Source organism: Salvelinus fontinalis, chromosome 16 (genome assembly GCF_029448725.1).
Source record: "Salvelinus fontinalis isolate EN_2023a chromosome 16, ASM2944872v1, whole genome shotgun sequence".
Taxonomy (NCBI): domain Eukaryota; kingdom Metazoa; phylum Chordata; class Actinopteri; order Salmoniformes; family Salmonidae; genus Salvelinus; species Salvelinus fontinalis.
Window position 1 is genome coordinate 17,365,094 of NC_074680.1, and position 13,438 is coordinate 17,378,531.

Here is a 13,438-nt window from a genome sequence, read left to right on the forward strand (position 1 = left end):
GGCAAAGATTAACAGAAAAAAGTACAGAGAGATCCTTGGTGAAAACCTGCTCCAGAGCTCTCAGGACCTCAGACTGGGGCGAAGGTTCACCTACCAACAGGACAACGACCTACTGTAATCACACAGCCAAGACAACGCAGGAGTGGCTTCAAGACAAGTCTCTGAATGTCCTTGAGAGGCCCAGCCAGAGCCAGGACTTGTACCTGATCGAACATCTCTGGAGAGACCTGAAAATAGCTGTGCAGCGACGCTCTCCATCCAACCTGACAGAGCTTGAGAGGATCTGCAGAGAAGAATGTGAAAAACTCCCCAAAACCAGGTGTGCCAAGCTCGTAGCGTCATACCCAAGAAGACTCAAGGCTGTAACCGCTGCCAAAGGTGCTTCATCAAAGTACTGAGTAAAGGGTCTGAATACTTATGTAAATGTAATATTTTTAACACATGAGCAAAAATGTATAAAAAACAGTTTTTGCTTTGTCATTATGAGGTATTGTGTGTAGATTGGTGAGGGGCAAATTTTTTTTTAGAAAAAGGCTGTAACCTAACAAAATGTGGAAAAAGTCAAGGGGTCTGAATACTTCCCGAAGGCACTGTAATCCATAATGCAGATAAAGTTCCTTCAGTGACATAATTAAGTACGAAATTGTAATTTAATAAACACATAAATAGATAACATCACTGCTACTAGCCACACAGACGCTGGTGAAGATAGTCTCCCATAGTGAGAGTAAGTCTACCTAAGTTCATCAGAATATAATTGACACAAAGCATCACGGCCTACTCCTCTGTTCTGATCACAGTTTAAACTTCTCCCTTTCCTTCATTTAAAGTTTCTCAGCAAATTACAATCACAAAATAGATTTTGTGCTCTCATGTACATAAAGCCAATCTCTGAAATGTGTGGGGGAGTATCAAATTAATAAAGCCCAGTCCAATTGAACTGTGACAGATTGACTTATCCACTCAATTCAAGTAGACTGAGAGAAAGCCACTTCTCGCCACATTATACCTAATTCGTCAATCTAATTGTCTCTTTCCTGTAGTCAAATGACCAAATCCCCCTCTAGTGGCCTCATGGGTGGAATGTTATTAATCTTTTTCATAATTAATAAACATGAACAAAATGTAAACGCAGAAAAAACAGTTTCTATGTCAAACGGTTTTGTTATATTTTAGTCTTCTGTGATGTATATAAAGTGTAATATTCTGATGCAAACTCAAAATGTAATACATCTCTGACATGGTACAGGTGTCTTCTTTTTTTTAAGCCCATAACCATGTGTGTGAGGTGGTGCATACTTTTGTTTCAAAGTAGATTTGTTGATGACTACCAAGAAACACTGTGATCCTGATTTAGCCCATTTAGTAAAAGGTTAAGCCAGAAAGATAACCACTTGAGGCTGTGACAATATGACTTAAGTAAGAGGTAGAGGCATGTGTTCCTAATATCCCAAATGTGTACTGATCTCTATATTGACTCATTGATAACTCATTATCATTACAACTCATTGATAACTTTCGGTTATAGGCCTATCCAATTTGTATCCCATACTGTAGTATCAACACCTGTAACATGTCACATCTGATGTTCTCAGATATATTCTCAGACATACAGAGGAAAGGAGAAAGGTCCAGGAGCATGTCTACCCCAGGAAGACATTTCCATAGAAGCCCACCCCATCTTGCTGCTTCTCCCCAGCCTGGTCTATCTGCTCAGGGAAGTGGGACCCCACACACACGTTCACAGCCTCCCGAAGATCAACCGGAAGTGACCTAATCTTCTTCTCATACTCCGCCAGGGCCTCCTGATTGAGCTGCAGATAGGTGGAGGTGAGAGGTCAGAGAGAGCAGGAGAGAGGAAGAGGTGAGAGTTGAAAATGCCTCTATTTGCACTGTATAATTATCCTTTATAGATGTATATGTTATCCAAAGCGCAAGGTGAATTCATCCACGTCTTTCATTTTGGACACATGAACAACTGGAAAATCTACTATGTAATCTATACGTTCATCAAAGAAAAGATTCCATACAATGTTCACACATCAATATCTGAACTATACTGTATCTGACACAAGTTAGATTTAATCAAATGTGTGATTAGTCTACCAGTAGGCTTATAGGACCTGTTCTGTGCATGCTGAAGACAGTATACATCATGCATCATTACATGTGTTATGTCATTTACATATTGGATGTTGATTTGCCTGGATGTACATTCTCTTCAAATAACATTTATGACAACCACCATGTTATACCCATGCATACGGATACGTGTGGACAGGTGTGTATGTGAATGTGCGTGTGTGTGCCAGACCTGGGTTCAAATACATGTGTATTTGATTATTTGTTATTTCAATACTTACTTTCTGTGTATTTTTGTATTTTCTAATAATGTGTCCCAAATCAATTACTTATATTGGAAGTATTTGAATGTTTTTTCAAATAATTTCCTATAAATAGCCTACTATTTGAAAATGTTTTCAAATACTTGCTTAATATATTATTTCAAATACTCCTAGGACCTAGGTTCCAATGCATGGGACTATTTGTTTGTATTTGAAAATACTCTGTGTAATTGAGTATTTTCAAAAAGATGCCAATGCTTTCAAAGGGAATTTCCAAATACAAGCAGTTGAATATTGGAATGTATTTTCAACCACAAAAATATGAATACTTACTTCAAAATATATGTGAAAGTCATTTAAATCTTTGAAAGAGTATTTGAACCCAGGTCAGGTGTGTGTGTGTTTATTTGTTTACAGTACCTGATTGGCCATGCCTTTGATCTCGTCCAGAGTGGCTGTTTGTCTCTTCACGAGAGCATCCTGCTGAGGACTGCTGTCTGTGGACTAGAAGAGTACAGTACCAACACATGTCAATGAGTGCAGAGGCTTTGTATGGCTGTGTGTGTGTGCACCGAGAAAGCGTAAATGCTTGAAGGACAGGAAGAGTATGAGAGAGAGACACAGAGAGAGAGATGAGGAGAGAGAGACACAGAGAGAGAGAGACACAGAGAGAGAGAGAGAGAGAGAGAGAGAGAGAGAGAGAGAGAGAGATGAGGAGAGAGAGAGACACAGATAGAGAGATGAGGAGAGAGAGACACACAGAGAGAGAGACACAGAGAGAGAGATGAGGAGAGAGAGACACACAGAGAAAGAGACACAGACACAGAGAGAGAGAGAGACACAGAGAGAGAGATGAGGAGAGAGAGACAGTGTGAGAGAGATGAGGAGAGAGAGAGACAGTGTGAGAGAGATGAGGAGAGAGAGAGACACAGAGAGAGATGAGGAGAGAGAGACACAGAGAGAGAGATGAGGAGAGAGAGACACAGAGAGAGAGATGAGGAGAGAGAGACACAGAGAGAGAGAGAGACACAGAGAGAGAGATGAGGAGAGAGAGACAGTGTGAGAGTGATGAGGAGAGAGAGATGAGGAGAGAGAGACACACAGAGAGAGAGACACAGACACAGAGAGAGAGAGACACAGAGAGAGAGATGAGGAGAGAGAGACAGTGTGAGAGAGATGAGGAGAGAGAGAGACACAGAGAGATAGATGAGGAGAGAGAGACACAGAGAGAGACACAGAGAGAGAGACACAGAGAGAGAGATGAGGAGAGAGAGACACAGAGAGAGAGATGAGGAGAGAGAGACAGTGTGAGAGAGATGAGGAGAGAGAGAGACACAGAGAGAGAGATGAGGAGAGAGAGACAGAGAGAGAGAGAGACACAGAGAGAGAGATGAGGAGAGAGAGACAGTGTGAGAGAGATGAGGAGAGAGAGAGACACAGAGAGAGAGATGAGGAGCGAGAGATGAGGAGAGAGAGACAGTGTGAGAGAGATGAGGAGAGAGAACTTCCACAAAGCTGTGAACGATCTGAGAGACAAGGCAAGAAGGGCATTCTATGCCATCAAAAGGAACATAAATTTCAACATACCAATCAGGATCTGGCTAAAAATACTTGAATCAGTCATAGAGCCCATTGCCCTTTATGGTTGTGAGGTCTGGGGTCCGCTCACCAACCAAGATTTCACAAAATGGGGCAAACACCAAATTGAGACTCTGCATGCAGAATTCTGCAAAAATATCCTCCGTGTACAACGCAGAACACCAAATAATGCATGCAGAGCAGAATTAGGCCGATACCCACTAATTATCAAAATCCAGAAAAGAGCCGTTAAATTCTACAACCACCTAAAAGGAAGCGATTCCCAAACCTTCCATAACAAAGCCATCACCTACAGAGAGATGAACCTGGAGAAGAGTCCCCTAAGCAAGCTGGTCCTAGGGCTCTGTTCACAAACACAAACACACCCCACAAAGCCCCAGGACAACAGCACAATTAGACCCAACCAAATCATGAGAAAACAAAAAGATAATTACTTGACACATTGGAAAGAATTAACAAAAAAACAGAGCAAACGAGAATGCTATTTGGCCCTAAACAGAGAGTACACAGTGGCAGAATACCTGACCACTGTGACTGACCCAAACTTAAGGAAAGCTTTGACTATGTACAGACTCAGTGAGTCTTGCTATTGAGAAAGGCCGCCGTAGGCAGACATGGCTCTCAAGAGAAGACAGGCTATGTGCACACTGCCCACAAAATGAGGTGGAAACCGAGCTGCACTTCCTAACCTCCTGCCCAATGTATGACCATATTAGAGACACATATTTCCCTCAGATCACACAGATCCACAAAGAATTCGAAAACAAATCCAATTTTGATAAACTCCCATATCTACTGGGTGAAATTACACAGTGTGCCATCACAGCAGCAAGATTTGTGACCTGTTGCCACAAGAAAAGGGCAACCAGTGAAAAACAAACACCATTGTAAATACAACCCATATTTATGCTTACTTATTTTAACTTGTGTGCTTTAACCATTTGTACATTGTTACAACACTGTATATATTTATTATGACACTCGTAATGTCTTTATTGTTTTGAAACTTCTGTATGTGTAATGTTTACTGTTAATTAGTTTTGTTTGTTTCACTTTTGTGTATTGTCTACCTCATTTGCTTTGGCAATGTTAACACGTTTCCCATGCCAATAAAGCCCCTTGAATTGAATTGAATTGAATTGAGACACAGAGAGAGAGATGAGGAGAGAGAGACAGTGTGAGAGAGATGAGGAGAGAGAGAGACACAGAGAGAGATGAGGAGAGAGAGAGAGACACAGAGAGAGAGATGAGGAGAGAGAGACAGTGTGAGAGAGATGAGGAGAGAGAGAGACACAGAGAGAGAGACACAGAGAGAGAGAGACAGTGTGAGGTATCTTGTACAGTGAACCCAGGAGGATCCAACCTAAGAGGAGATCAACACTGTTGGGTCACAACAGATTGGACCAATTCCAACAAGTGCTCTTTACGCTGTTATCACATCATAACCCCTCTCAGAGACTCATGAAAGAGACAAAAAATATGCTTTTAAACCCTCCTTCGTTGAGGTGTTCAGATCAACCTGGTTGAACTGGTGTGAAAGGAGCAGAGTAGAAGTGATGTGCTTGTGGACAGTTGGGATGACTCCTGATGAGCCAACATGGTAAACAGCTGATGAGAACAACGCCACCTCTCTCTCAGTGAGTCATCTCTCCACTCTACATGTGCTCCGTCCTCTCTCTCAGTGAGTCATCTCTCCACTCTACATGTGCTCCGTCCTCTCTCTCAGTGAGTCATCTCTCCACTCTACATGTGCTCCGTCCTCTCTCTCAGTGAGTCATCTCTCCACTCTACATGTGCTCCGTCCTCTCTCTCAGTGAGTCATCTCTCCACTCTACATGTGCTCCGTCCTCTCTCTCAGTGAGTCATCTCTCCACTCTACATGTGCTCCGTCCTCTCTCTCAGTGAGTCATCTCTCCACTCTACATGTGCTCCGTCCTCTCTCTCAGTGAGTCATCTCTCCACTCTACATGTGCTCCGTCCTCTCTCTGAGGTGAGTGAGTGCTCTGCTCCTCACTCAATTCAATGTGTGTGTGTGCTCTTTTTTTGTGTGTGAGCGAGAGAGCACATGCACGTGGGAGTGTGTGTAAACAGAGAGGGTGGTCATGTTAATGAATCAGACACTTTTGTGTACGGTACACTTCTGTAAAAGCTCTTTAGCTCAGTGTAACCATAGTTACTCTCCCAGTCTACCACAGTAGATGGACAAATGAGAATGAAAACCATGTGAATTTCTCTATATGGATGTGGAAAGTACAGCATTAATTACAGAGACACGTGTACATCCAGGTGTTGCCATTAAAGTATAGACCTGAGACATCTATAATAGCCGGTTCTATTTTATCTCAAAAGGAATATACTTGCCACTGTATCAGTCTGGGCAGACTCCTCAGCCAGGTCCACGCTCATTGCCCTTTTCAGCCTAAGTATAGAGAAATATATATATATATTATGTTACCATTAAACTATGTAGTCTATTTTGTCTATGACAAAGTTGTTCCAACTCAGAACACAGCAGCACTCCAGCCTACATTTAAAGCTCTGTATACTCTGCATATGAAAAGGTTTGGCATGGGCCCTCAAATCCACAAATAGTTAAACAGCTGCACCCTTGAGAGCATCTTGACTGGCTGCATCACTGCTTGGTATGGCAACAGCACCGCCCTCAATCGCATGGCGCTACAGAGGATGGTGCGGACCGCCCAGTACATCACTGGGTCTGAGCTCCCTGCCATTCAGGACCTCTATACCAGGCAGTGTGAAAGGAAGGCACGGAAAATCATTAGACTCCAGTCACCCAAGCCACTGACTGCTCTCTCTGTTTCCACATGGCAAGCGGTACCGGTGCATCAAGTCTGACACCAACAGGCTCCTGATCAGCTTCTATCCCAAATCCAAAAGACTGCTAAATAACTTACAGAATCGCTACACGGATTATCTGAGTTGACCCTTGTATTTTATTTACATTTTTGCACTGTCTCTATGTTGACTCATAGGACTCTACACACTCACTCACAATGGCACTCCAACACACACATTACATGCAGACATTTATACTGACTCTATACCACAGGGGGCTGCTGAGGACAGGAAGTCTCATAATAATGTCTGGAACGGAGTAAATGGAATGGCATCAAACACCTGGAAACCATATGTTTGATGTGTTTGATACCATTCCACTGATTCCGCCCCAGCCACTACCACAAGCCCGTCCTCCCCAATTAAGGTGCTACCAACCCCCTGTGCTCTACACCCATGCACACACACTCACATACAATCATAATTTACCCTGCTGCTACTCTGTTTATCATATATCCTGATGCCTAGTCACCTTACCCCTATCTTACCCTAGCACCACCTATCCCTGCACATTGTAAATATGGTCCTGGAACTGACCCTGTAAATAACTTCTTAATTTCTTGTGTTCTTATTTATAATTATTGTGTGTTTTTGTTTTACCGTGTGTTATTTTTAATGCTACATGGATTACTGCATTGTTGGGTTTGGAGCTTGCAAGAAAGGCATTTTACTGTACTTGTGCATGTGACATTAACACTTGAACCTTGAACCTTGTACTGTTTGTACTGTACCAGTACATCGAACAATGACAGAATCAATGAGTAAAATTAGCGCCCTTTTATGTGATTCCATTAGCACACATTCAGCTCACCTTGCCTTGTCTGAACCTGAGCGCTTTGACTGCCCTTTCTTCTTTGCCTCCTTCGATTCACTTGGGGAGGAAACAGAGAGCGCACGTCACTGGGTGTGATTTTAAGGCCATTCAAGTGAAAGCCTCACTCAGCCCATTACATGAAAACTCCCACTCAAAAAAGCGTCTTATGCAGCTGGGCTGTGTGACCATGTTCCAGTTCATATTTTCTAAGTGAAAAAGGGTCAATAAAGTAGTCCAGTGTCTGTTTGATGAGTTAAACCAGAGGCTTTCTTATCCCTCATACTGCTGTTTGATCACCTGGTGGCTAATGGCAGGCATTAGATAACCATCTGCCAGCTGGGGAAACTGGATAACACTCACACACACACTCTCTTTTCTCACACACACACACACACACACACACACACACACACACACACACACACACACACACACACACACACACACACACACACACACACACACACACACACACACACACACACACACACACACACACACACACACACACTCTCTCACTTCCTCACTCACACACCGTCGCTCGCATACACACATATACGCACAGACACACATACGCACAGACACACACACACACACAGAGATATAGGCACAGTCTTTCTCTCTCTCTCATACACACATACACACACACACTTCAGACCAGCATAAATCGCCTGAGGTCCCTGAATAACCTGGTCCCCGAGGTCCCTGAATAACCTGGTCCCCGAGGTCCCGGAATAACCTGGTCCCGAATAACCTGGTCCCCGAGGTCCCTGAATAACCTGGTCCCTGAGGTCCCTGAATAACCTGGTCCCCGAGGTCCCTGAATAACCTGGTCCCCGAGGTCCCTGAATAACCTGGTCCCCGAGGTCCCTGAATAACCTGGTCCCCGAGGTCCCTGAATAACCTGGTCCCGAATAACCTGGTCCCCGAGGTCCCTGAATAACCTGGTCCCTGAGGTCCCTGAATAACCTAGTCCCCGAGGTCCCTGAATAACCTGGTCCCCGAGGTCCCTGAATAACCTTGTCCCCGAGGTCCCTGAATAACCTTGTCCCCGAGGTCCCTGAATAACCTGGTCCCCGAGGTCCCTGAATAACCTGGTCCCCGAGGTCCCTGAATAACCTGGTCCCCGAGGTCCCTGAATAACCTGGTCCCCGAGGTCCCTGAATAACCTGGTCCCGAATAACCTGGTCCCCGAGGTCCCTGAATAACCTGGTCCCTGAGGTCCCTGAATAACCTGGTCCCCGAGGTCCCTGAATAACCTGGTCCCCGAGGTCCCTGAATAACCTTGTCCCCGAGGTCCCTGAATAACCTTGTCCCCGAGGTCCCTGAATAACCTGGTCCCCGAGGTCCCTGAATAACCTGGTCCCCGAGGTCCCTGAATAACCTGGTCCCCGAGGTCCCTGAATAACCTGGTCCCCGAGGTCCCTGAAAAACCTGGTCCCCGAGGTCCCTGAATAACCTGGTCCCCGAGGTCCCTGAATAACCTGGTCCCCGAGGTCCCTGAATAACCTGGTCCCCGAGGTCCCTGAATAACCTGGTCCCCGAGGTCCCTGAATAACCTGGTCCCCGAGGTCCCTGAATAACCTGCAAGGATGGCTGAATCATTTATTACTTCAGTTATTGTCTTTGTAAAAGGTCAAATACTTTCCCTGTCTAACACACACATGCACGCACATGCTTTACACAGACACACACACACACACACACACACACACACACACACACACACACACACACACACACACACACACACACACACACACACACACACACACACACACACACACACACACACACACACACACACACACAGGCGCACATACAAGTAACTGCCTAAATAAAGGAAACACCAACATAAAGTGTCTTAGTAGGGCATTGGGCCACGAGCCTCCAGGACAGCTTCAATTTGTCTTGGCATAGATTCTACAAGTGTCTGGAACTCTATTGGAGGGCTGAGACACCATTCTTCCACAAGAAATTCCATCATTTGGTGTTTTGTTGATGGGGGTGGAAAACACTGTCTCCAGAATCTCCCATATGTGTTCAATTGGGTTGAGATCTGGTGACTGAGAAACACACACACACACCCTTTAAACCCCCTATGCTCCTTGAGACCCCTCTTTCATAGTCACTGAGATCTCTTCTAGCCATGGAGGCCAAAATAATGGGGAACTGGGCATTGTTATACATGACCGGAAGCATGATGGGATATTCATTGCTTAATTAACTCAGAAGCCACACCTGTGTGGCAGCACCTGCTTTCAATATACGTTGTATTCCTAATTTACTCAAGTGTTTCCTTTATTTTGCCAGTTAGCTGTTTAAGTTCCTTATATTTGCTATATATCTAGAGATTCTGCATTTAGGAAGGCAGAAGGCTACTGTGATGTGTGTTGGCCCACCTCGCCAGAGTGTTGAGTTCACTGATGTGTCTCTCTGTGGCCATCTCCAACAGTTTGGCTAATCGCTGTCAGTCACAAAGGAAACAAGATGCGTCAGTGACAAAGTGGCAGCTCTACCAACAGCAAAACAGACCTAGTGGAAGTTACCCCTGAAATGTGTTAGAGAGCTGATAAACAGCATGCAGTATATGCTGTTAAACTTCAGAGAAATAAACTACTGAAACACAACTTTTGCCATGCATTTCCATGCATTCTGAATGAATGTGATTCTGACTGTGACACCGGCTGAATGTGATTCTGACTGTGACTCCGGCTGAATGTGATTCTGACTGTGACTCCGGCTGAATGTGATTCTGGCGGTGACTCCGGCTGAATGTGATTCTGGCGGTGACTCCGGCTGAATGTGATTCTGGCGGTGACTCCGGCTGAATGTGATTCTGACGGTGACTCCGGCTGAATGTGATTCTGACGGTGACTCCGGCTGAATGTGATTCTGACTGTGACTCCAGCTGAATGTGATTCTGACTGTGACTCCGGCTGAATGTGATTCTGACTGTGACTCCGGCTGAATGTGATTCTGACTGTGACACCGGCTGAATGTGATTCTGACTGTGACACCGGCTGAATGTGATTCTGACTGTGACACCGGCTGAATGTGATTCTGACTGTGACACCGGCTGAATGTGATTCTGACTGTGACACCGGCTGAATGTGATTCTGACTGTGACTCCGGCTGAATATGATTCTGACTGTGACTCCGGCTGAAAGTGATTCTGACTGTGACTCCGGCTGAATGTGATTCTGACTGCTACTATCACACACTCGATTGGCCTACCGGGCCAGGGGAGTCTATTCCCTGAGTGGTGAGGTCACAACCTGATTGACCTCTATCTGATGCAGATCCAGAGCTTATGCTAAGAGCACCCCAGAGCACCTGGCTGTGATGGATAATCAATACTGTGCTACAGGCCTGGTTCCAGCCATCATCTGAAGGCAGGAAGTGAGATTCACTCTGAGGGTAGTTAGGTGCATGATGGTGGGGATTAAACAGAATCTTACCTCAACTGCTTATCCAGTACGTAGATGAAATGTAAAAAGAAAGGCATCCTTGAATAAGAGTATACAGTATGTTTATACAAATAACTATCAATAATATCCTTAATATCAAACCGACTCTGGCAGGTAGAGTTGGTCTGTACTTAACTGTACCTCAGTGGCATGCTGCTCCTTCCTCTTCTTCAGCTGATCACACTGCTCCACCCACAGAGCTTTGAGCTCCACCTGCAGCCTCTCCTTCTGCTCCATCACCCTCTCCACCCTGGGGCCGGGCTCTGCCGTTTCACCCCCTCCCCTGGGGGACACAGTCAAAACGTCAGGGACCAGGCACTGGACATGACACTAGACGGTACAAGAGAGTCTGTCTGCTGACCCCTGTAATACCCAGGGGTCTACCAGGGCCTCTACCAAGGGGCTCTACGAGGGGGCTTTGCACATCACTGCCTCACATGGAGGTCTGTTACTTTATCCCAGCAGCAGTATGGCTAATCGCTGTTTTTTATTATCCTGCTTTGGAATGTAGTATTTTATTGTGTTTTGTATTGATGTTTGTGTTTGTGTTGTGCAGGGATCATTCGAAAAAGAGATTGGTCTCAATATGACACCCTGTTAAAATAAAGGTTCATAATAAAATAATAAAGTACGATTGTAGGGCCAGGTTTTTTTTTCCTGATAATGTGACCTGACCAGGGCCCCAAGTTTAACTGGTCAGGATACGAGGACAGGAAACACTGCTGTCCCTGGTATCAATAATGTGGTTGGCACTTTGACAGTGCATAATCATGGCTTTTCCAAGAAAGGTTACTGGGTAAGTCTGCCGAGTGGCGCAGTGGTCTAAGGCACTGCATCTCAGTGTTAGAGGCGTCACTACAGTCCCTGGTTCAAATCCAGGCTGTATCACATCCGGCCGTGATTGGGAGTCCCATAGGGCGGCGCATAATTGGCCCAGCGTTGTCCGGGGTAGGCCGTCATTGTAAATAAGAATTTGTTCTTAACTGACTTGCATAGTTAAATAAAAAATTGTTTTATGTTTTTGCAAGTTAAAAACATATCTTCATAGAGGATATCATTATCCCTTCATTAATTGCTCTACCAAAAAATAACTATAAATAAAGAATATTCCAAATCTCCCTGAAACTAATTATTATTGGTCTAAATATAATTATTGTTAATTAAACTGGCCAACAGAAAAACAACTTGATTACATTTGGTGTGTCTGCCACCACCTAGTGGATGAGATGGGAATAAGATGAACACAAGGCTAAAATAAAATATAAAAAGACTGTATTCCATTACTCTTTCTTCTTCATGGAGTTCTTCTTCTTGAGGGCTTTGAAGGTGTCGCTGTATTTCTGGATCAACTCCTCCCCTTTCTTCTGGAACTTCTTCTCCAGCTCCTTCATGTCTTTCTCCTGTCTCTTGGTGACCTTCAGGAAACTCTTGTGCTGTAGTAGCTCCTCACATGGAACTGTGGATGGCTCTAAAAGAGGAGAAGAGGAAAGGGGACAATATGGTTGGAGGTTGTCAGATTTTACACTGCTCCTATATTTTCTGATATACAGTACCAGTCAAAAGTTTGGACTCACCTACTCAGGGTTTTTCTTTATTTTTACAATTTTCTACATTGTAGAATAATACTGAAGACATCAAAACTATGAAATAACACATATGGAATCATGTAGTAACCAAAACATATATTTTACATTTGAGATTCTTCAAAGTAGCCACCCTTTGACTTGATGACAGCTTTGCACACTTTTGGCATTCTCTCAACCAGCTTCATGAGGTAGTCACCTGGAATGCATTTCAATTAACAGGTGTGCCTTGTTAAAAGTAAATTTGTGGAATTTCTTTCCTTCTTAATGCGTTTGAGCCAATCAGTTGTGTTGTAACAAGGTAGGGGTGGTATACAGAATATAGCCCTATATGGCAAAAGACAAAGTACATATTATGGCAAGAACAGCTTAAATAAACAAAGAGAAATGACAGTCCATCATAACTTTAAGACATGAAGGTCAGTCAATGTGGAACATTTCAAGAATTCTTCAAGTGCAGTCGCAAAAACCATCAATGTTATGACGAAACTGTCTCTCATGAGGACCGCCACAGTAAAGGAAGACCCAGAGTTACCTCTGCTTTTATTTTTAATTTTTATTTAACCTTTAACTAGGCATGTCAGTTAAGAACAAATTCTTATTTATTCTTATGCAGAGGATGAGTTCATTAGAGTTATCAGCCTCAGAAATTGGAGCCCAAATAAATGCTTCACAGAGTTCAAGTAACAGACACATCTCAACATCAACTGTTCAGAGGAGACTGCGAGAATCAAATCTTCATGGTCGAATTGCTGCAAAGAAATCACTACT

General features: G+C 44.0%; 1 protein-coding gene across 1 annotated transcript in view; it reads right to left on the bottom strand.

Annotated features, from left to right (window-relative positions):
• Nucleotides 1-551: 551 nt before the first annotated feature.
• Nucleotides 552-13,438, bottom strand: part of plcb2 (phospholipase C, beta 2) — a 29,131-nt gene continuing 16,244 nt past the window's right edge. The window contains exons 26-32 of the mRNA XM_055864563.1: nt 12,369-12,552; nt 11,226-11,367; nt 10,017-10,081; nt 7,612-7,671; nt 6,298-6,363; nt 2,766-2,844; nt 552-1,814 (exon numbers count right to left, since the gene is read on the bottom strand). Coding sequence (XP_055720538.1) covers nt 1,644-1,814; nt 2,766-2,844; nt 6,298-6,363; nt 7,612-7,671; nt 10,017-10,081; nt 11,226-11,367; nt 12,369-12,552 — 767 coding nt within the window. The 3' untranslated portion in view covers nt 552-1,643. The remainder of the gene's footprint in view (nt 1,815-2,765; nt 2,845-6,297; nt 6,364-7,611; nt 7,672-10,016; nt 10,082-11,225; nt 11,368-12,368; nt 12,553-13,438) is intronic.